The 24,749-nt window shown below is 43.4% G+C and overlaps 1 protein-coding gene across 2 annotated transcripts in view; it reads right to left on the bottom strand.

Moving 5' to 3' along the window:
- TTC7A (tetratricopeptide repeat domain 7A) overlaps positions 1–24,749 on the bottom strand; it is a 523,501-nt gene that overhangs the window by 269,588 nt on the left and 229,164 nt on the right. For both annotated transcript variants that reach the window (XM_029593372.1, XM_029593373.1), the window contains 2 exons: positions 10,020–10,077; positions 1,428–1,500 (listed from right to left, as the gene is read on the bottom strand). In XM_029593372.1, the coding sequence (XP_029449232.1) occupies positions 1,428–1,500; positions 10,020–10,077 (131 nt within the window). The remainder of the gene's footprint in view (positions 1–1,427; positions 1,501–10,019; positions 10,078–24,749) is intronic.

The raw sequence follows: 24,749 nt of genomic DNA, 5'->3' as shown, positions 1-24,749 counted from the left end.
AAGCACTGGACAAGTGCGGGTTAGAAATGTTCAAAATCAATCAATCAATCCCCAGTTTTAATCGCACACCCCTTCCTGTTTAGCTAAGAGCCATTACAGCAGCAGTGGGGGTTCTCTGACGGAGGGGCACAGACTTCAGCTTGGTCAGAAACCTGGCACACGCGCGCTCTTAAGCCAGCCAGCAGGTGCTGCTGTTGAGCAAAGGAGGGGGCTCTCCTCCAAATATCTCCCTCCCCCCACCAGGGCTGTGAATGCTACCTCCCTCCGCACTATCCCCAACTTGTCAGTCCGGGGAGCAAGAAGTGGATGCAGTAACCAAATCCAGGTTTTCCTCCATGAGAGCGCGAGTACTTAGCACTGTCACAGGGCCACTGGGTTAGGCTTGCTTTTAACCCTTCAGTGAAAATTTGGAAATGTTACAGCTGTGACTGTAGCACACCAGCATGGCTGACATTGTTTACAGCCAGATAAGAGCAACAGAGGCTTAAGAGTTGCTGAATAGCAGCTCGGTCTACAGAAAAAGCCAGTCCTATTGCTTTATTCTGCATATCTCTGCTGCAGCAACCTTGAAGAGCGCCATAGGCCCAAACATACTGGAATCACATAGGTAATTCCGGTGGAACCGATGTAATTTAAGTCTAAACCAATTTCCTTGCTATCTGCTTTACACAAAACAGTTCTAATTTGTAATCTGAGTTACCAAGGAGTTAAATGTTTATGTACAGGGATTACAGAGGCTTATTAACATTTGGCTCTGGGGGCGTCCAGAGATGAAAGCTCAGTGATAATCTCTTCAGTTCCTATAAGTACATTATAAAGGAGTTACCACATCTTAAATCAATACTAGGCACATCTAGGTATTGTGCAAGTACCCCAGTACTTAAGTGTACTTAAAGCCAATTAAAATAAGTCTAATTTACAGATCTGTTCTACAGTATCCTGTATATAAAATGTGTTGTGTTGACTGCAAATGGATTATTCACATTATGAGCATGCTTGCTTGAACTAATTAGTCTACCCTGGGCACTAACAGTTTACCTAATTAGCAGGAAGGAAGAACAGGTTTTGACTACTGGTCTCTAAAAGCAGATGGGGGAGAGAAAACCAAGGGAAAGCACTGAAATTCAGCGCAAGAAAACAGGAGTTTTCCAAAGCTAACAGTAAGGACTAACAAAACACAGACCCACAAAACATCACACGATTTATACGCGCTTCTCGTTTCTGGGGAGAAAATACGAAGCAACGTTCACTGCCAAGTAATCCTAGTCCCCTAGGACTTGCAGAGCAGGGAGGGCTCTGTGTAGAAGAGATGTATGGTTACAGCATAAACAGATCCACAACACGAGGGACCTGAAAAGGACTAATACACAGCCCTCAATTTGAGTGCAAAGTGAGTACGCAGTGTTGGCCTAATTACTAGGACTTACCTGTCTGACAAGCGCCAGTTGCAGGGAGACATACAGAATGATCTGGGTGTCATCTGGAGACATGTGATGTGCTCTATTTAAAAAAAAAAAAAAAAAGTAAAAACACAAAAATCAAAATGACTACACATACTGGGGTTTGTTTTTTTTAATGTTGTCATTTGCTAGAGCTAAGTCAAAAAACAATATATTGCACAAACAATATAAATACTGCACTGAAAACCTGAGGAAAGACCTATCCTGAACACTAAAGATGGCATCTTTCAAACAAGCACCCAGACATGTGCACATGGGCTCTCGAGCAAACATACGCTGGGATTTTAAATCATGTGCCCATTCGCGCACGTACAATCTAAAATACGCCTACTGCAAAAACGTACGCTCCTAATTTTAAGCAGTTACTCAAGCAAACATATTTCCTCTCTCTATGGGCTGCATAGAGAGAGAAACAACCAGTAAGAAAAAGGGAGGTGATAATCCCCTCGTACAGGTCCTTGGTGAGGCCTCACCTGGAGTGCAGCGATCAGTATCTTAGAAAGGATGGAGAGATGCCTAGAATGCCCCTTCCGGAAGAGGTGGTACAGATGAAAACATTCAAAGAGTTCAAAGGGGCATGGGATATAAACACTGTGGATCCCTAAAGGCTAGAGGATGGAATGAGGAATAGGGTGCATGGGGGTAACTTGCTGGTGTGGCAGTTATTACCCTTAACCAGTAAGCCTCGATGCTTACTGGTTAAGGGTGAAGCTCTCTGCTTCAACGGCAAGGGGTGAAAAAAGGGGACTTGGATTCAGACAGCAAACAATGAGGGCCCCTGGCTTTTTACAGTCTGGGGAATTGATAAGCATGGGGCGTAACCTGCACGGAGCAGCAATTACTACTTTTAACAGAAGGCATGGGATTACTACCCTTAGCCAATAAGCCTTGATGCTTTTGCCGCAACTGCAACATCGCTTTCTGTTTGATGGGTGGGGAGGGAGGAGAAGAGGAATTAGATTCAGAGGACAACTAACACGGGCCCTGACATTTACAGTTTGGGGTACTGATATGCAGACAAAGGAAAAAGTATAGGACTGCTTCTACAGCCAAATCCATAAGCATAGCACATCAAGCAGCACTGCCTGGGTTTTCAAGAAGGCTCATCACCCAGTAAAACTACTGCTAGCAGTCAATTTTTTTATGGGTTATCATAAGGCTTGTGGATAACAGCACAGAGCAGCTGTTGCTATCCTTAACAGAAACATGGGGGTACCCCGCATGGTCGACCATAAGCTTGTTGGGCAGACTGAATGGGCCATTTAGTCCTTTTCTGCCATCATTACTGTTGGCTTTAACAATGCAGGAAGAGGATTTAAAAAAAAAAAAAAGATACTCATGTGAAGGACATTCCCAGTTTTACCCATTAGTTCACCAGTTATCCCAGACCATCTAGAGGTCATCCAGACCCCTCTGGTTTTTCAGCTTGTACTCCCCCCAGCTGACCCAGACCTCTCACCCAGGTTTTCAGGACAGGTTGATCCAGTCCTGGTTTTACCCCATTGCATGCTGGGACTTATTCTGATTTCCCTATTGCATTCCCTAAGAAAAGTAAGTACCCTGCATGCAGGGGAGTAAAACCAGCACTGGATCAACCTGTCCTGAAAATCTGGAGCCAGTTGGCAACCCTACTTACATCTCCTCAGGAGCAGAAGCAAACATACGTGGCTATCAGCCCGCCGCGTGCTGTGGCCTCCAGTTTTACACGCATAACTGCTGGCCCCGCCTTGCAACGCCCATGCCCTGCTCTTTTTTTTTTTTTTGGCTCGAGCATGCGCATCTCTGCGTGCGATTACCGCATTTAAATACACGTCACTCACACCTGGTCCAGATGCTCGCGTATTCGAGCCTTTTAACGCATGCAACGCTTTAATATTTGCCCCTAAGAGTGTCCACTATGTGGAAAACAGAGAGAACCTGTGTAGGAGCTGAGAAAGCAGCGATACATTACAGTGACAACCGGAATGACAAGTGAGATCTTAAACAAGCATTTTGTCTTTGTTGACTTCTAGTACGGCATTAAATTCTAGTGCCATACACTTCTAAGCACAGTAACTCACAAGATCTGACATAACATAAGGGGCTCTTGTGCTGTGCACCAGCTTGTGGGATTTCAATTTTGCTGACTGAGTCACTGACTGAGTCACTGACGTTAAAATTTGACTTTAAGCTTCACCCTTTTATAAAAACACCATTCTGTCAACCTCTGGGAATTGAGTTCTTGTTGCATAACTTGATATTGGACTATGAGAAAGAAGGATTTTAGTTAATTACTCCTGACCAAGCCATTTCTGGAATTATGTAATTCTAGCAACGATCCAAGCTTCTTCAACTTGCACAAATAAAATAGTCATGACTTTCTCTGTTAATTATCTCAATGTTACAAAACTCATCTCCAGACTGAACCCGGGAGCAGCTTGCAAGGGAATCCATTATTCCCATTTTTTCAGTTTTGATTTACAGCAATAAACTGTCTCACTGGGTTTCCTCGGGTGTGTGGGTTTTGTTTTGTTTTTTTTTGGGGGGGGAGGGGTTTACAGTCCTGGACAATTCAGATCCCCTTGCAGGCCAAAGTGCAGAAGGTAAGCCTCCTCAAAGTCTGAATCATTCAGCATCCTCACAGCCAGGGGTACGTAGACTTTCCCTCTCCTCCTTGCCTAGGCAAAGATAGGATGCATTATATTGCACTGTACTATGGGGGTCAGCCTATTTCAGCAGGTTTGTACGGAAAGCCGTGTACTGTCAGAATCCAACAGCTACCAGGCCAAGAGCCAGGCCCACAGAATGTGTCAGCCCAGAGGTGTTTGCAAGCCACATTTTAGTGCCACACTAAAAGTTACTGGGCCCATCATATACCAGATAACTTTACCGGTACTCCAGTACAAATTCAGAGTATAACCAGAGGCACTGGAGCTCCACCTCACCGCTGCCAAAATGCAACCCTCAGCCATCCGACTGCCGGAACACTAGAGCTTTCCCAGCAGCCCCTTTTCCACCACCCCCCCTCATGGGGGCGGGGCCATGTCCCAGGCTAACAGCAATCTGAGGTTGTCTCAGTTTAAGCCACTCTCAGGCCGATGCGATACAGTGCGCTTGGCTGAGCGCATGACTTTACCGGGGCTTGGATACATGCCCAAAACCCCTCCTGCTAGAAGGGGATTAACGCATCCAAAACACACACATCGTGGCGATATTAAATAGGAGGAACCTAAAAAATAACAGAAGAAAAAAGTAATTAAAAAAAAAAAGTGTCGCCGGCGGTCGGGTTAGGAAAATGACGTTCAGTTAACGAGCGTCTATTTTCCTAACCCGTGGCTGTGCAAAGGTTAGGAAAACGGACGCTCGTAAAATTGAGCGCCCGTTTTCCTAACCCGCTGACAGCCACCTTTCCCGGGTGCCCAATGCCAAGGAGGAGCTAGGGATGCAAACTTTTCCCTAGCACCTCCTTTCTACTGTGGTAGGCCATTTAAATATCAGATCGGGCGCTCGGGATTTGGTGGATCGGCTCATGTTAAGAGAGAGGGCGCTCCATGATGAGCGTCCGTTTAATGCGTGCCAATCTTACATCGGCCTGTCTGTGCTTCTATATACAGGGCACCAGCTTCCCACCAGGCAGACCCCCCCCCAGTTCACAGTCCACCATCATCTTTTGCCCTGACAGTGGCAGAGGGCTAAAAATGGTTCACACATTCCCTTTTCCTCCCCCAGCCTAAACACGCCCACAAGACATACTATTTCTCCCCCTGGATAAAAGCGCACATTCCTTTAGCTGCATTTCAAGGTCTGCAGAGCTGAGCGCTTGGCGGTGACGCACAGATTACATAGGCCGTATGGTCTTTTCCTGCTGTCATCTTTCTAAGGAGCGCAATTTTCACTCCCGGGTAAATGCCCTTGAGAATTGCCCTACCTTGTCAGTTACTTGCTCTACAATCGTAAGCAGGGTAGGTAACCTCTTTAGGGAAGGGGATGCACTTCTCTCCTCCTCCTCTTTTGCTGAATTCTGAAGCTCATGCTTATTGGCTGCTTCAGCTTATGAGCCTTTATATGAAGGCACTATACAAAGCTACAATCTCTCTTCCTTCAATAGTCAAGAGTACTCTTCTCTCCTTCTGTCTTATAAACATACGATTAAAAAAAAAAAGGGAATTTGATCATTTCTACATAAAAAGGTTCTCCCTGAGCCTGACAAAGGTTCGCACTGCTCTGGGCCTGGCAGCCTTCTGGGATGACTAATCTTGTATCTCAGTCCTAGTACAATAAAGAGATTCAGAGAGGCAACTCACTGAAAACAAAACAAAACAAAATAAAACAAAACAAAAAACCCAGAATATCTGTATGCAGTTTCAGTGCCAGGGAAATTTAAAGATTTGAGTTAAAAAAAGATGCAGACTGTTTAAGCAGAATATGCCAGTAGAAGCCGATACAGTAAAGTGCGCTCCGGCGGAGCGCCCTCTTAGTCCGCATTTGGCCACGCGTTTTTGACGCGCTATTTTTACCCCTTATACAGTAAGGGGTAATAGCACGTTGAAAACATGCGGCAAACCCTCCCGAAACTAATAGCGCCCGCAACATGCAAATGCATTTTGATGGGCCTATTAGTCATTCCCACACGATACAGAAAGCAAAATGTGCAGTGAAGCCGCACATTTTACTTTCAGAAATTAACGCCTGCCCAAAGGCTGGCACCCTTCGACTTAACATCATAGCAATATTGTCAGAGGCCGCAAAAAAAATTAAAAATCAGTCGCGGCCCACTGGTTGGAAGAGGGACGCTCAATTTAGCCGGCATCCATTTTCCGAACCCATGGCTGTCAGCGGGTTCGAGAACCGACGACAGTAAAACTGAGCGTCGGCTGTCAAACCCGCTGACAGCCGTCACTTCTGTCAAAAAGGAGGCACTAGGGACGCACTAGTGTCCCTAGCACCTCCTTTTACCACGGGCCCTCATTTACATTTTTTTTTTTTCAGAATCACGCACCCAGGAGAGTGGCCTGAGTGGGCGCTTGCCGGCTCTCCCGCGGGTTTTTCTGTATCGGCCCCAAACGAAATAATTTATTGGGCTGGCAGGCAGCAATGCAGAATCCATCCAGTCAAACTAAATCAACTCGCTAATCCATTTTGTCGATTCTCAGTCACCAATGACCCTGCCTCCCCACCCTCTCACATTGGGGTGGAAGCGGAGCCTAATGGTTTGAGCAGTGACCTGCAAACCAGGGAAGCCAGGGTTCAAATTCACTGATGCTCCTTGTGAATTTAGGAAGGTCACATCAATTTTCATTGCCTCAGGTACAAACTTACGGGTTCATTCAGGAAGCTGCGATATTCCCCTCCCCCCCCCCCCCCCCCCCCCCCCCGCCAAGGGAAAGATACTGCGGGAGTCACAAAGCTGTTGTAAGAGAACCTGCCACTTTGTGACTCCTGCGGTACTGAGTAGTAAATGATCCCTTACAGTGCGCAGTAGCAGCCCTGGGAATGTGGGGCTGCCATCACTTAAAAGGACCAATGGCCGGCCCTGAGTAACTCCTCCCCCCCCCACCCACACACACCATTAAAGCAGCCGAAAACCCCAGGCGTCCAATGGATGTGGTCAAGGCAATTGGTGTAGCTGGGTTTAAAAAAGGTTTGGATAAGCTCCTGGAGGAGAAGTCCATAAACTGCTGCTATTCAACAGGGAATAGCCACTGCTTGCTGCTGGCATTAGTAGCTTGAGATCTATTTAATGTTTGAGTACTTGCCAGGTTCTTATGGCCTGGATTGGCCACTGTTGGAAATAGGATTCTGGGCTTGATGGACCCTTGGTCTGACCCAGTATGGCCTGTTCTTATGTTCATCCTATGCCCTGCTTTAGGGACTCTTCTGCTTACTCACAACTTGGCAACATTTCTATAGCTTGCTTACAGTCTGCTAAATATTAAAGGGTTCTTTATTACTGTTCTCTGATCTACAACTTTTTCCACAAGTGACCAGAACATGCATTGTGTGTTTGGTGCATGTTCTGGTCACCACCTGCCACTGTACAAATAAACCCCAAGCTGTTCTTGGCTACTTCCTCTTCTTGGCTTGAGGTCAGGGAGAGAACATACATTGGCACCAGGAATGTAGGTCTTTCGATGCCTGTAGGTCTGTGTCATAACAATTGCTATGCAATTGGAGAGACGCTGGTGCATGTCCAGTTGATATCATCATCTATTACACCTTTGCAAATCCTTCTTTGCTATGCCAGTACCTTTACAGCTTCTCCTTTTCTGCACTTTATCTCCAGATAAAAACAATTTTAGTGGTGCCTTGTCATCAAGCAAAGGATCAAGTTCAAGTTCTTAATACTTACTTTTAAGGTTATTTACCTTACTGCGCCCACTCACCTTCAGTCTCAGGCAACAGGCTCAGTCCTTGCCCTTGTAGATGTAGAGAATCCCTCGCACTATCCTGTGAGATATTACCATCTCCTGTATTTCTCCACTTCACTAAAGTCAGTTTCCATCTCACAGCAGCTCTCGCCTGTTTTTCTAATGTTTAAAACTCCATAGGAGGCCCCTGAAATGTTTCATAGCATAACCCTCTTTTCGGCTTTTTAATGTAGCACTTAGCTCAATCTTTCCTTCTAGTCTACTTTTTACCTTATACCTACAGCACCTGAATGTAATCTGCTTTGAAGTGACTCAAAAGCGGAATATAAATCAAATAAATACATAAATAAATACCATTTGCTGCTAGACAGTCTGTGTGTGCTGCTGTGGCTTTAGGGTGCTGAACAAAAATACGGAACACACTAGCAGGTATATATTTGAGAAATGAATGGACAGGATCTGTTTCCCTCCCTCCGTGTAAAAGGTCCGGAGAAATGTCTTTATAGCAGTGGCGTAGCCAGAACTGATTTTTTTGGGTGAGACCTACTAGTTGTTTTCTTATGAACAGTGGAATATAGAAGAAAGAGCAAAATACAAAAATATAAGAAATGTATATTCTCAAAAATGGCATATTCCAATTGCTAAAATCTCTCTCTCTCTCTATACATATATATAGTTTTTATCCTTGTTGTCTGATGTTTTTCTAATCAATTGGTCCCAGTTTCTTTTTTCCCACTTTTCCCTTGTCAGTCATTTCCTAATTCCTTTTTAGGGTCTCTCTTCTCATTGTTTCTTCTCCTACTGACTTCTTCCCTTCCTTCCTCTCTCTCACACACACACACACACACACACACACACACACACACACACACACAGGCTCATGCTTTCTCTCACAGACTCCCTCACACACACAACCTATCATTCTCATATACTCTTCCTCCTACACACACACACACACACACACTCACATTCTCTACAAACACACACATCCCCAAGCTCTCACTCTCATATATTCTCCCCCTGCACACACACATCCACACACACACAAGCGCTCACTTTCACATTCTCTACACACACACAAATTCTCACTCTAATAAGCTCTACCATACACACAAACAAGCTCTCACTCTAACATGTTCTATCATACACACACCCATGCCCCCCACAAACTCTCACATGCTCTACCACAAACACAAGCTCTCGCTCACTCCCCAGCTCTCATACTCACCACAGTCAGATCCACACTTAGGTTCCCAGTCTCACTCACATACATACACACCCAGGCTCCCATTCTCTCCCCCCAAAACACACACACAACCCCAGGCTCCCATTCTAATCCACACATGTACCCAGGCTCCCAGTCTCACCCCCCCAACACACACATCCAGGTTCCCATCCTCACCCCCTCCCCTCACACACCACCAGGCTCCCATTCTCATCCCCCCTACTCACACACACTACCCCAGGCTCACATTCTCACCCCCCTCCCCCACCTCACACACATGGAGCCTTTTCATTTGGCAAAGCCAAACTCCTACTTCCGCTGTCGCGGGGATAGGATCCTATGATGACCTTGCAGCTCCAGTCCTCTTCTTCGCCATCGAGGGGATGGGATCCCATGATGGCTTTGCTGCTCCAGCCTTCTTCTTCTTCCCTGTTGTGGGGATGGGATCCTTGGCTGGCCTTGCTGCTCCAGTGTCAGACAACCCTGGATGGGTGGGCCTGAGCCCAACGTGAGCGGGCCATGGCCCACCCAGGCCCACCTGTGGCTATGCCACTGCTTTTTAGCCTGGCTACAAGTGCACAGCCAGTGCAATCTTTTAGCTGGGCAGAGAGGATGGCAATTTTCAGCTAAACCATTTGAGCTGGGTAAATGGCTTGGAAAAAATTGTCTTCGTAGTGCTTTCTGTTATCGCATTTCTGCAAATGGAGTTCTAGAAAATGCATAATCCCCACCCCTCCATCTCTGAAAGAAAAGAGTTCAATGTCTGTTAAAAGCGAAATGCCAGATCACTAGAACGGAAAAGCAGAAGGCAGAATGCAAGTCTGCACTGTCTTCAGTACACCAGTTCTAGAATATTTGACTTCTTTTATCAAGTTCAGGACTCCAAATATTTAGGAAGTGGAATCCTCCCTGAGAGACTCTCACTGCTCAGCAGCTGCAAACCAGATTTTGCAGTCAACTGAAGCCTTTAGCAGAGACATTTCTTACCTCTCCAAAGTCTGAAGAGCTTTTTTGTTAAGTTCATCTTGTTTACTTTTCAGGGTAGCTGTAATTAAAAAAAAAAAAGGGTCTTTTACAATAGTACCTATTAGACAACACACTTACAAAAACAGTGTACATCGTTCACATTTGGACCTGGCACTCCAGACAATATTTGTGACCAGAATTTTTATCTGGATTACAAAGCAGTCAAATAAACCAGGCACTGCTCCAGGGATTGGCTGCCACTTAGGTGCTATGCAGAGCCAGATATCTGCTTAAAGCCAGAAGATCTACACAACATGAAACTGGTGCTGTTCATATACTAAATATTACTGTGAAGTAGATATTTAGCCATTATCTGGCTGAGATAGCTAGCTGGATAAACACATCGCGCTAACTCAGCCAGGATATTCAATGGTGTGGCTGCGCCCCTAAATATATCCAGCTAAATGATGCTGAATATCCACCTCTGAGTAGTTAATTTAATTTCAGCAATTAGGTTCCAAGTTTTACAAGAAAAGACTTGAACAAAGCAGACCGCATCACAGCAGTTCGAACACAATTAAACTTTTTTGCATGATAATACACAACATAAAATAAAACATTTCGACAACAGAAATCCTACACCAAATCACTAAAACAAAACTAACGTGATCCAAAACTAAAACAGATTTAAAAAAATATCACTCCCACCAACCAACCCAGCTACACCCCAACCTGTACTCCAGCACCCAAAACAATTCTCCCCAGACCAACCTCAAAAAGCTCTACTCCCAAACACATCTGTCATTCAAAAAATAGTTTAAAAAACACGATTTCAAGACCCTGCAAAATAGCAGATAATCCTCAGCTCCCTTAATATTAAAGGGTGGTTGATTCCACAAAAATGGAGCCATACAATCAAATGACCGAGCTGTACTGTAGAGCCCCGAATATCCTAAACAGAAGGGATAATCTGTCATTTCTCTCACTTAGAACGCAAAAGGTCTTGCTGGGATATACCATGCCAACCAATGTTCCCTCTAATTTTTGAGACACTGCATATGCAAACATTTTCTGTGTGTGAAACTTTTTATAAGCCAAGTTCAAATTTGTGCACTTTGAGCCAGTATAATGCAAATAACACTGAGATTTCTTGTGCGCGCTATGGTTTGCTGTGTGCATGGAATTCATGACCTGTGTGTGTGTGCACCCGCACAAAGCTTAAAGAGATCACAGTGGTCCCAACTTACAGGCCAGATAAAAGGGGTCCACCAGCTTTGAAAGTCAGAATTAACCGCTTAAAATGTATTAAAAACTGAACCGGAAGCCGATGAAGGGCAATAAGCAAGCTTTCTCCCACTGACTCTTTCCTGCAAGGACCCTTGCTGCAGAGTTCTGCACAATCTGAAACTTACTGATTAACGGGCCGATACAGTAAAAAACACGGGAGAGCGGGCGAGCACCCACTCTCCCGGTGCGCGCACAGGACACTCTCCTGTGCACGCGATACAGTAAGTTAATGTATTTAAATTAGGCCCGGCGGTAAAAAGAGGCGCTAGGGACACTAGCGCGTCCCTAGCGCCTCTTTTCGGGCAGGAGCGGTGGCTGTCAGTGGGTTTGACAGCCAATGCTCAATTTTGCCGGCGTCGGTTCTCAAGCCCGCTGACAGCCACGGGCTCAGAAACTGGACGCCGGCAAAATTGAGCGTCCAGTTTTCGGCCCGACAGCCGCGGGCCGAATTCAACTTTTTTTTTTAATTATTTTATTTTACTCTTCGGGACCTCCGACTTAATATCGCCATGACATTAAGTCGGAGTGTGCACAGAAAAGCAGTTTTTACTGCTTTTCTGTGCACTTTCCCGGTGCCGGAAGAAATTTGGCTGCACATTTTACTTTCTGTATCCCGCGCGCATACCTAATAGCACCCTCAACATGCAATTGCATGTTGAGGGCGCTATTAGGTGCCGCGGGTTGGACGCTCATTATCCTCCCCTTACTGAATAAGGGGTAAGGGAAAACGCATGTCCAATTGCAGGCTAACAGTGCGCTCCGACGGAGTGCACTGTACTGTATCGGCCTGTAACTTAGGAAGGAGCCCCAGACAGAGAGAGCTACAGTAATCGAGATGGGCTCAAAACAACTGACTGCATAACCACTCTCAAATCCGATGATGGCAACAGAGGCTGAAGCTGTCTTACTAGGTGCAATTTTTCCAACACCTTCCTGACAACATGCTCTATTTGCCTTTCAAAAGGGAGGGCAGAATGACTCATCACCCCCAAACCTTTGACCTTTGCTACCAGTTCATACAGAATGTCTGGCCAAGATTCTGCACCAACCCATAAAATCTCAGCTTTTGATTTAATTTTAAGTGATATTCAGTAGCCCAGTCCTACACTGCTTTCACGCATCTTCATAAAAGCTCCAAAGTCTCTTCCTCCCAAGACTGCCTTTGGGGGATCAGGATCTGGATGTTATCCACGTAAACGTATACCCTCACCCTCAAAGTCTTGATAATGGAACCCAGGCAGCAAAGGTGCGCATTAGACAGGACAAGTGACAGTGGTGAGCCCCGTGGAGCTCCTCCCACCAAAGGCCAAGGACTTGAAGAAGAGGTCCCAACAACAACTTTCTGTGATCTTTGTGATTTAAAAAAAAAGTCTCAAACCATCTTCCAGTCAACCCCACCCTCCCCACACACACACTCCAATCTCTGTTAAACACAACAATCCTGATCCACCAACATAAAGTTATGAAACTTAGAGAGGTTTTATTTCCCTATTCACCAGCCACTGTGACCTTGAGAAAATATGATTAAATATGATTATTAAAGAAGCCCTGTCAGGAACTTGAATTCTAGAAACAATTTTGATTATGGATGAAGGCTGAACATATAACTGATGACCTCTTTCTAGTTGTGTAAGCTAATTTTTCTCTGACTCAGATATTAATATCTTATGTCTTAGCTTCATAGTGTACATGCTGTCTCCTGCTACTTAGCACTTACTACAATAAATCACATGGGCGAAAAAGTGATGTGAGGGAAGTATCATCCAGTGATTAATCTCTTGAATAAAAAAACAGGCAGTTTTTATCAAGATATTCTTAAGCCTGATCGCCCAAGAATCGGTCCTGTGTGTAACTCAGCACACAATCTGGTTTCTTGTTCATTGAAGCTCCTTCTTTTTCAGGCCTACAGAGGCTGGGAATACTACAGTGCCAAGAATTAAGGCCCAAAGGGAAGAGCATACAAAGTGCTTCTATATCAATACCTGTGGCTTTAAAAACAGTCTTGTAAAGGAATTCTAACTTGATTTCTCTGTTTCAAAGGACTCTATAATACTATGTTTTCTGAAACCTACATAATGACTAGCTTGAGCTCTGTAAGCTTGTTACAAGCTGAAAGTATGTTAACTTCCTTTTAAGACACTGGTGTAGGTTATTTAAATTAATAGGAATCTATTCCATATAAAACAAGACTAAGAAAATATGGACATATCTTGGCACTTCAACCGGGCTGTTTGCAGTTTTCGTAACTGCCATTTCAAATACATCTGCTTTAACCGTGCCGCCAGTCACCCTACCAATGTCCCAAGAAAGCTAATGCCAAGTGATCCCAATGGTTCAAACAGGGATCCATTAAGCTATTAGCCCTCTGCCTAATCAACCTTGATAACATGTTGCCAAGGATGGGTTGATACACTAATCAAATATGGAATGATGAAGCCATGCCTAAAATGATGATGGTTAAGGCATGGCTTTATCATTCCATATTTGGGCAACTGAGAGATGGCCAACAAGTTACAGTTTATTAAAATTTATGAATCGCCTGATGCACAAGGCTCTAGGCAATGTAAAATAAAAACATACATACTAGAACATAAGAACATGCCATACTGGGTTAGACCAAGGGTCCATCAAGCCCAGCATCCTGTTTCCAACAGTGGCCAATCTAGGCTATAAGTACCTGGCAAGTACCCAAAAACTAAGTCTATTCTATGCTACTGATGCTAGTAATAGCAGTGGCTATTTTCTAAGTACACTAATGTCCGGTATAACTGATTAGGCTGTACCATGTATTGGTGATAGCCTTAAGCTTATTAATACCATTTTTAATTTTTTCAAATTTTTTATTTTATAATGCAATACATTTCTTTTTATTATCCATTAGTGATTTTCCTTAGCCAGAGCTTTTGTTAGGCTATGCTGATGTAGATATAATTAGCTCTCTCTTACACGGTCTCCATCTCTAAAGATATCATTTACTTAACTTGTATTTAAGAGTAGATTGTCTTTTCTCTTGTGAAGACCATATATGTAACAAGAATGGAGCTGTCAGCCCGACACTGACAGTGTTTAGACCATCCCGTCTTCCTCAGGGACTAAGAGAGCTGCACAAAATCAAACATTTTTGCTGTCCTTGTATCCTTCTTAAATGCCATAGAGCTATCAAAGTAAGACAGGTTCTTTGAGAATAAATCCAAGATTGCCAAGCTTGATTTTATAATGCAGAATCTACCACATCAATGAGCAATTGGCTTGGGTGCAAGTTGATAGTTCATTTTTAGGCAGTCTTTAAGAAGCAGAAACGCCATATGGACAGTCATGGCCATCTGGGATCTAGTATCAGTGGGGAAACCAGCCAACGGATTTGGATATTATGATATCTGAGACCTGTCTATAGATAAAAGTCAAAAGTGCCACTTGGTTTCTCTCGGTTATATTTTTGGAATAGTAAGGAATGCCATTCTGAGTGGGAGTATACATTTTCTACTTTTTCTTTTAATAAAGATGCAATAAAATGGTATATTTATTGAGTCTTGTGCATTGATTGTGGATGGAGGGGATGGGATGGGGATGTAGAAGAGAGATGCTAGGAAGAACTCCCTACTGGCCATGTCATAGCTCAGGCTTATATCTAGGATGAAAAACTGGTTCATTTTTTCCCAAGACCAACAAATTCAGTTCTGATTCTATCCCCATTGCACATACAGAATTGTAGTCTCGTTTTTATGTTTAAACTGTTTATTGATAAAAGACAGACATTGGTTCCTTATGCATGCCAAGCAAAGTACATGGAACATCCATGAAAAAAACCCCAATCAAATTTACTTATTTTATGTCCCCACCCCAGGTTCTTTAGAGATCACCTCCTGTCTGCCCACCCAGAAAACAAAGCATATAACAAAGTGAGAGCACATTAATAACCCTGATAAGTTAGTGCACTGTAGTCCTATTTTTAATAAGGAAACCAGAACCTACATGTCCATGCACATAATGATGTAAAATTAGGACTGGATCAGCCTGCCCTGAAAACTGAACAGAACCATCTGCTCATCTCATTCACACCCCCTGAATTGTGGATGTAATCAACCTCAGTTATGGGAGTCAAATGAAAGTTTACAAGTCACAGATTTTGTACAATGAAGCTAACAGTATTAAGTTGCTAGTCTGTACACAGTAAAAGGCTTCCCAACTTCCTGGTCACCTCATTAGTATCTGGATAGACTGTATTAGTACTCTTGATTCATAAAACGATAACTAGAATTGCTGTACCTTGCTATTGCTCGATGAATAACTGCATTTCTTAGAAGTCACCTTTTGGGTTTAATTATGTATCTACTGGACCATGCAATCAGCATTAAATGCCTCCAATGACTTATTTGTTTTGTAGACTAAGAAAACTGAAGGCCCAGTTAACAGTACAGAAAAGGGATGATCCTTCCAGGAAGAAATATGTTTCTGTATGTGTAGAAACTCAGGAATTTAGAAGCAGAAAGAGATCGAGGAGGGGAAATTATCATAATTTTATGAACTGTAGCAATTTCTGTCTCCTCTTGAAGCACAGAAAGGAAGAAGACGTGACAATTAATGATCAGAGCACTATTGCCCTGAAACTAAATCACCTCTGCTACTGACTGTAGGATTGGAGTAAGTTGGCTCCTTTTCCTTATCTCTCAGTTTATCCAGTTGTAACTGAGGACAATTGTGCAAAAGCATTCTTCCCTTTGGAAATTTTCATAAGGTCCCCAAATACGACTGTGTATTCTGTGACACATTAATAGATTTAAAAGATATAAAAGTACACAATTTCTTTCTATAATTTGTGCAGATCTTAAATGTGCACATTTTTAATTCAACATATGAGAAATTTAACATCACAACAATATCTGCACAAAATGTGCAGTATTTTATGTATTCTTTATTTATATATTTCTAAATACAAGATAAATAATACTAATTGAAATAAGAAATACTATATAAGAAATACATCATATTTTCATAAGAAAAAAAATGAACAATGACCCTGCTTAATTAATCCACAATAAATGGAGAGGGAGCTATAAAAGGAGAGATATAGGAAAAGGCATCAGGAAAATTAATAATAAGGGGTGGCTGGTCTGAAGGAACCTTTGGTTTAAGTGGCTTCAGCATGATCTTCCACAAACTGGGCCCAGCAGCCATCAACCCCCAGACCTGTAGGTAAGACCCACGTTCAGATAAACAGGGTTCCGCAGGAATCAAACTCATACTCCAGGGTCTGAGACAGCTAAAAATCACTCTAGGCCAGATTCACCCCTGAGTTTAGTTCCTGTAGCAAGGAACCACCCTGTGGGAAGCATGAAGACTCTCTTCCGCAGTTTTGGTTTGAATCAACCAGTCGTCCAGATAAGTGGGGGGGAGGGGGGGGAGGAACTAGAATGCCCTCCTTGTGGAGTGCCATCTAGAAAAAAAAGGCCCTGGGCTCTGGCTAGCCCAAAAGGCAAGGCCTGAAAACTGATGACAATCCAGAGCAGCAAAACAGACCAATGCATATTCCCATACGTTGGGAATTTCAACCCGTATGGGCCGAAACGACTCTTCTTTCTTGGACATTACCAAATAAATGGAATAACGGGCTATATTTGTGATTCAGGAATGGGAATCACTGCTTTCAGGTTCAACCTCTGTTGTAATGAAGCTTCCACTTCTACCCTCTGCTGAGGGGAGTTAGATAGAGAGACCAAGGAGGCATCTGGAGGAATGTGAAGAAATTCTAGAGCATACCCATCCCAAAAGCTTCGAGAACACATCGATCTGAAGTAATCTGGACCCACCTGTGGTAAAAACGAGATAGACGCCACTTATCTCCTGAACTAATAGGTGAGCCTGCCAACCTTCATTAGCAGACCAAGGAGCTCCATTTCTGGAGTCCATATCCTTTCAAGGTCCTCTGGGGTGAAAGGACTGAGATCTGTGCAAGAGACATGACCTCTGGGATAAACCTCCCCTGTAAGACCGAAAACACCTCAAATGCTTTGCTTTACGATGGTCTCAATCCTCCAATCCTGAGCATCCTTCAGTGTCACACCTCCCTCTACTGGGATGGTAGTATAGTTCATGAAAGAACACACCAAGGCATCCACCCTAGGGAAATGCCACCACTCTCTGGTCTGCAGATCCAAGGGGTATAAACCCACCAAGATACGTCCTCTTTTAAAAGATGTCCCTGGCGCACTCCATTCCAGAAGTCAACTCCTTGAGTGCAACCCAGAGGGGAAAGAAACAAGAAGCCTTGCATAGAGTGACAAAATAGGAACTTTCTTCTTCCTTCCCAAGGAGTCTGTCGTAGCCACTCCGAGGGTCTTCAATGCCTGAGAGACCAAACTCGTCAACTAATCTTTAAGAAAGAAACAAAGTAGAGTTTGATTTGGCTCCAAAGGTGGGGAAATGTTCCTGGCTACAGAGGGAGAGAGTTAAACCCTCACCGCCGAGCCTCTCTCAGCCTGCAACTGCTAATTGCACTTTAGGTCCAGGCCCCTTAAGGCTACCGGACTGAAGCACTCTACAAAGGGAGGGACCGCATGGTATCCCTTAGGAGGCAAGCGGTGATATAGCTGTTTTGTCCCAAAAAGACAGTGAAGTTGGGCGCACAACTAGGCGTGCAGTAGCGCACTGATGCCCGCAGCGAAAAAAAGGTGCAAAATCACCTCGTGGTCTATAGCACACCAAAGGAAAAAACCTAGAAGCAGGACCTACCAAACAGGTGCTCGTGCCACCATGCCTGGATTACATTCTCACCTCACTCAGAGACTCGAGCAGAACAGGTGAATGCTGAGGTAACAGACCCTTCTCCTGCTTTCCTCTTGCTGCTGTATTTTGGGGGAGAGGGCTTATGCCTTCACCACCAAGCCTTTCTCGGCTCCCAACCGCTATTGGAATTTCTGGTCCACGACAGTCAAGGCTATAGGACTGAGGGCATTCTACTGAGAGAGGGACTGCACAGTATCACCCTTCAGGAGGCAAATGGTGCTATACAGATGTTTCATCTTTCTATTATCTCCTTTTGATTTCTTCTTTTCTTTTCATTTTTTTTTTTTTCCTCACAGGCAATCCCCCAAAGGGAAATGCATGTCCACCATCTGCTGGAGATGGAGAATACTGGTGGGCTGATGTTAAGGCAGTACTATATGGCATGACATCAGCATTTGCTCTGTCTCCATCTGCTGGCAGAAGTGCATACCCATTCTTTGGGACCGACCTACCTGAACACTAAGGAAGTTTGTATTTATTGTTTCCTGTACAATCTACTACAGTGATTACCAAACCTGTTCTAAAGAGCTCACAGTCAGTTGGATATCTACAATGAATACACATGAGATAAATTGGCATATGATAGTCTCCAATGTATGCAAATATACCTTTATGTATATTCATTGTGGATATCTAGAAAGTCTGACTGGTTGTGAGGTGAACAGGACAGGCTTTCTCACTGATGACATGAGTATCCCAGACAGTCTTGACGATACACTCAGCCACCACATTTTTGTATCTGGAGCAATCGAATCACTTGTTCTTTCCATGATAGGATTTTCCCATCTCAATCACAAAATTCCAAAACATCTGATTTTCTGCAGCAAATGAATGACTGGCGGGATGATGAAGGACGGTGTTGCACATCCTCAGCAAGAGAGGTGTAGCTCATTCACTTCTTAGATTCTAATAATGTGAGCCATTTCAATTTCAGAAATACTCCAATTGCAAAATTTGCTAGGATTTTAGCAAAGGCAACAACACCCATCTCCTTGATAAGGTAGTTGTTTAGATCATGCACTATAGGCATGACAGAAAAATACTGTTTTGCTTTTTGTACAGTAAACTTGTCTTGCTGGAAGTCTTTGGCTAGAACACGAATTGTTTTCCAAATCACCAAGTCTCATTTGTAGCAAGTATGAGGAACCATTTATCTAAACAGTTCATCACTGGCTCCGAATGGCTCAAATTTTGTGGTTCCATTGAAGAATAAGTTAAGTACATGGCCAGATTACTGTAAATCAATTTGTATGCTTTTTTCAGTATGTGAACAATTACTTACGCTTTCTCTTCTATGTTGCTTCAATTACTGGAGGCAAAAAAAAAAGTATTCAATACAGTATGGGAAAAACACAAAGCATCTTCTCTTGTGGGGACGTGAAGGTTAAATCAGAGATCAAGAAGGGTCAGTAATATTGCAGCAGGAAGGGAAAATGGTAGACTAGATGTAACTAGTTGTAGTTTTTTTTTTATCTGCCATCATATTTTGTGTGTGCATTATTTGTACTAAAATTTTAAAAAATTCAAAAAGCAGGCTTACAAAAAAATGTACCACTCTAAATACTTATTTGTGCAGCAAATGCCAAATCCTTAAATATGGCCCAGAGTGCATTTCAGACAATGGGATTTCAACGGCCTGTCTGCTGTGTGATGCAGAATCACTGTCTCCATGGGGATGCTGCAGCACACGCATTTATGTACCTCCCTCCTGCTGCTGCTTGCCGTCAGTTGGCACACCAGCACTCGCCCTCTTCTGGAGGTACTGCTGCGAATGCCAGCATGAGCCATCGGCAAGCAGTGTTAGGCAGCTGAGTGGAACAGGGAGAGAAAGGGGAAAGGGATCAAGTGAGGAGAGGAAAGGAGGTCAACGGAGAAAGGGAAGGAAGGAAGAAACATATACAGAACTCGGGAAAATAAGAGCTACGTATAGAGGAAGAAATAGAATAGTAAAAAAAAAAAAAAAAGGGAGAAACAGAAGACAGGAAAGGAGAAACATAGTGATGTGTGACACAAATTGCCCATCCAGTCTGCCCAGCAAGAGTTTTCAAAGTTTTAACGGCTGTTCTGTGCAGGTTCCCTCAGTGACAGATTTAGGAGCTCTTAGGCACTGTTGTGCTGTCGTCCCCTGGCATCCCCCTCTTCTCTTCCCCCCCCCCCCCAAGGTTGGACAACAGGGGCCAGAAGGTCTAAGACACAGGGCCCCCAGTTTCCTGTGGCAACTCAGGAGTAGGTTCTGTGGCAAAAATTTAAAAATTCTGAAGCAAATTGGCAAACATTTCCATCTTTTATATTACGCTATGAAATTAAAGTAGTTTTACACTATATTTATTAGTATAACATACCATTTTATTGGGAAGGCAGCAAATTTTCAGCTAGCCTGCCTCCCCTCTCCCCCACCTCCCAATTTTTGCTGTCCTAGGCATAGACCTACTGTGCCTATTGACAAATCCAGGCCTGGTTATCCCTTGCCTTCTGGTTGTTTGTAACTGCCTCTCCGTGCAGGTTTCTTCAGTGCTTCATTACCATCCTAGGGATCCTGTGTGTTTATCCCATGCCTTCTTGAATTCTGGTACCATTTTATTCTCCAGCATAGTCCTCAGGGTCATGATCGTCTGATGTATCCTGCAGCTCTGTCTAAGGGTGCTCATCAACTCAGTCCTTTTAAAGGCCCAGTGCCCAGGATTTCCTGTGAGCACACCCTGATGACATCATCATGACTCACCTGTATAATAAAGTTGGTCCTCTAAGCTGATGCCTGAGCAACAGGTTTTGGTTCCATGTGTTCCTGTTCTAATTGCTGCCTTTGTCCTGTGACCCGGCCTGGTCCCTGCCTCTGTCTTACCTGCTCCCTGCCCTTTCACTTGCCTCTTGACTGTGTTGGAACTCCACCTGTCCTGACCTTGGCCTGTCTCCTGACATTGCACAAACTCTGCCCATCTGAGCTCACTTCTGCCTCCTGATTCTGTTCTGGTGTTTTGGTCCAAACTGTCAGCTGTTGCAAGTCTACCCTCTAGTGCCTGACAACTGGGAGGGGATTCCAGGTATCCACTATCTTTTCCATGCAAAAATATTTCTGTTATTGGTCAAAAACCTAGCCCCCTTGGAGCTCCATATCAAGCCCCCTAGTTGCAGAACTTACTTTCCATTCAAAAAGGTTTTCCTCTTGTGCATTTCTAATACCTTTCAGCTATTTAAAAGTGTATATCATATCCCTCTGTCTCTCCTCTAGTTTACACATTTTTAGATTCTCAAGTCTTGTTATATGGTTTCTGATATAGATCACATACCATTTTTAGATGCCTTTCTCTTGACTGCCTTTAGCTTCTTTCTACCTTTTCTGAGTTGTGGATTCCAGAAGTGAACACGGTATTTCTGGTAAGCCCTCACCAATGACCTGTACAGGGCCATTAACACCTTTTATCTGCTGGTTAGACCCCTCTCTATGCATACCAGTATTCTTCTGCCTCTAGCCACCATCTTGTCACACTATTTTGCTGCTTTGAAGTCATCAGACACTATTACTTTCAGGTTTTTCTCTGGTCGGAGCACATCAGCTTCTTTTCCACCATCTCAGATATAGCTCCTTCAGATTTCTACATACTAAATGCATGATTTTGCACTTAATTTCATATGCCAAGAATTTAATTACTCCTCAAGCTTTCTTAGATCACTTCTCATTTTGGTTACTTCCTCATGAATGTCCATCTTATTGAAGATTTTAGTGTTATCTGCAAAAAAGCCAGACATTTCCTTCTATCCCTTCCACAATATCATTCACAAAAATACTGAACAGAACTAGCTTAGGAATGATCACTGAGGCCTTTCACTAATCACTGCTCTCTCTTTAGTGTTAATTTCATTTACTACCATTCTCTGTTGTCTATCTCTCAATCAGTTTTTAATTCAGTCCTTCACCTTAGGACTTGGTCCCATTCATGAACTTCCTATGTGGGACAGTATCAAAAGCTTTAATGAAATCCAAGTAAACCACATCCAGTGCATATCCTTAATCTAATTCCTTTGTCACCCAACTGAAGAAATCAATCAGGTTCATTTGACATGATCAGCCTCTGATAAAACCATGCTGCCTTGAATTCTGCAACTCATTGCACTGTAGATAGTTCACAATATTTTTATGCAGGAGAGTCACCATTAATTTTCCTATATGGTACCACTTTTGTGAAGAGGGACTATATCCGTCCTTCTCCAGTCCCATCTCCAAAGATCTATTGAACAGGTCTTTCAGTGGACCCACCAGAACTGCTCTGCATTTCTTTAATATTCTAGGATGCATACCATCAGCCCCATTGCTTTGTCCACTTTTAATTTTGCTAGTTCCACGTAGACACTCTTCTGTAAACAATGTGATATCCACCCCTTTCCCATGTGTACTTTTGTCAACAATCTGGTGTTCTTCAGCAAATATCGAACAAAAATATTTGTTTAGCATTTCTGCTTTTTCCTTCTCTCTCTCCACACATTGTTCTTTATCACCTTTCAGTTTTACTATTACACTTGTAGTCTTCCCTCCTTTCTCCAACATACCTAGAACTTGTTACCTCCTTTATTTCTTTAGATATCTTTTTTTCTTCTTTTGCCATTTTGATTTCTTTTCAATCTCTTTCAACTTTACTAGATATTCTTCCCGGTATTGTTTTTTAAAGAATTTGTGTACTTTTTAAATGCCAATCGTTTTGTCTATTTTTTCAGCCAGTTCTTTGGAGGACCATATCTGTTTCCTTTTTCCTCTTATTTTTATTTTTTTTCTAATATAAAGATTTGTTGTCATTTTCATGGCTCCCTTTAGTTTGACCCACTGTTTTCCCACTTTACCTTCCTCCTCCCATACTACCAGTATAACTCCTCTTCCAATGGTGGGTCTGGAAAGCAGAGGTCATACAAGGTCCTCTCTCTATCCCACTGCCCAAGAGTCTCTGCTTCTTTCCAACCAGGGGTGTGTGTGTGGGGGGGGGCAAAGTATGGGAGGGGATCAAAGTATAGGGGGTGACATTCTCCGCAGGAGCTCTTTCTTGAATGTTAATTCAAAGGATGTGAGTTTCGACAAAATACTATGGACTCTGAGGCTGAGTGTCCAAACAAAAATGTTACTACAGAGGTTCTTCAACACAAATTTATGGCACTATATACACCAATTCTTGACACAGCCTATTGGTATCGCAGCTCTTTATCTGTGCAAGTGTCCCTCAGCAGTTGGGTCAGGGAAAAACTTACCTTCCAGGATATGAAAAAGTAAGCCTTCCCAGCCATTCTAACTGTGGCAGAAATCCTCTTCCAAATACTGGAGGTCAACAGAACCTCAGACACTCCAACCCCCCCCCCCCCCCCCCAGTGTACCCCTCCTCCCCAGGATAAGTGTCTCTCAATGAATCATAAAGGTCTTACTCACAGTTCTCTTTCTCCAGATGGCACATAGGATCTTTCATCTGAAAGATCCAGACAGCTCAGAACAAATCGGTCTTCCAAACTTCCCCACTCTAGGGCAGGAAGGGTGGTAGCAAACCTTCCCCCCAAAATAAAAGTCAAATCTTCACAAAAAGGCAGAACTGGAACTCTCCTGCAGTTAATCACCATTGATCCATCTACCGGTTGTGAAATGGAGAGCAGAATAATCTCCTGTAGTCTAGCCTTCTCAGAAGAGGGGACTCCCTGAAATCAGGACAAATACCAGGGATCACAGAAGAAAAAAAAAAAAGACTCCCAAAAACAAATCCAAAATCTCTTAATCAAAACTTGGACACCCTTACATAAACAGGTTGTGTATCAACAAGGTAACTGACCCTAGCAATTCAGTACAAAAGCACAAGCTGTGAGACTTAGCACACCAAGAACAGGGAAAACAAAGAAGGAAACCAGCTCCTTCTCCTCTAATTGCTAATTCAAAATGCCACATTGATCTACGATACAGCCTGCCCTTGAGTATGCGGGAGCCTCCCACTGCAGCAACCTCACAAAGGTGCAGTAGAGCAAGTGGTTTGCTCCACTCCTACACTCTCTACCCAAGTCCTTGACTAGGGCATTTAGTGGAAATCCCAAATGGTCACCAGACAAGACTTTGAGCTTCACGTGATTCCTCTCCTCCTTGACCATTTTATCAAACCATACATCTGATTATCACTGGTAATCAGGTAGGCACCTACCCGGATATTTGAGACACTGCCTCCATTTGCAAGTACCAGGTCTAGTGTCCTCTTTCTGTTATGGGTTCTATTACCATTTGTCTGAGGAGAGCTCCTTGGAAGGCATCGATTTAACAGATGGGATGCTCCAGTCTATATCTGACAGGTTAAAATCTCCCAACACTTCCTCCTTTATGCTTATTTTTGGATATCTTCAACCAGTTCTCTATCCAGTTCCTCTGAGCAGGGGATCTGGAGACTATATCAGAGTAGACAGAAGTGCCATCGCCTCTTTCCAATTCAGCACAAAGCTCCTCTTTTCCTATGCTCCATACACTTCAGTCACATTGATATTTTTTCATAAAGTGTTACTCTTCCTCCTTTATTGACATCTTTATCTTTCCTTAGTAGACAAAAGCCCATTTTGGAAGTATCCTATTCATGGGACTCATTGAACCATGTCGCTGTAATTACAACAATATCCAAGTTCGTCTCCATCATTAAGGCATGCAGTTCTTGCATTTTATTGCCCAGGCTATAAGCA

Source organism: Rhinatrema bivittatum, chromosome 3, assembly GCF_901001135.1.
Source record: "Rhinatrema bivittatum chromosome 3, aRhiBiv1.1, whole genome shotgun sequence".
NCBI lineage: Eukaryota > Metazoa > Chordata > Amphibia > Gymnophiona > Rhinatrematidae > Rhinatrema > Rhinatrema bivittatum.
Note: the sequence above shows the minus strand (reverse complement) of the source record. Positions and strands in the feature narration are given on the sequence as shown.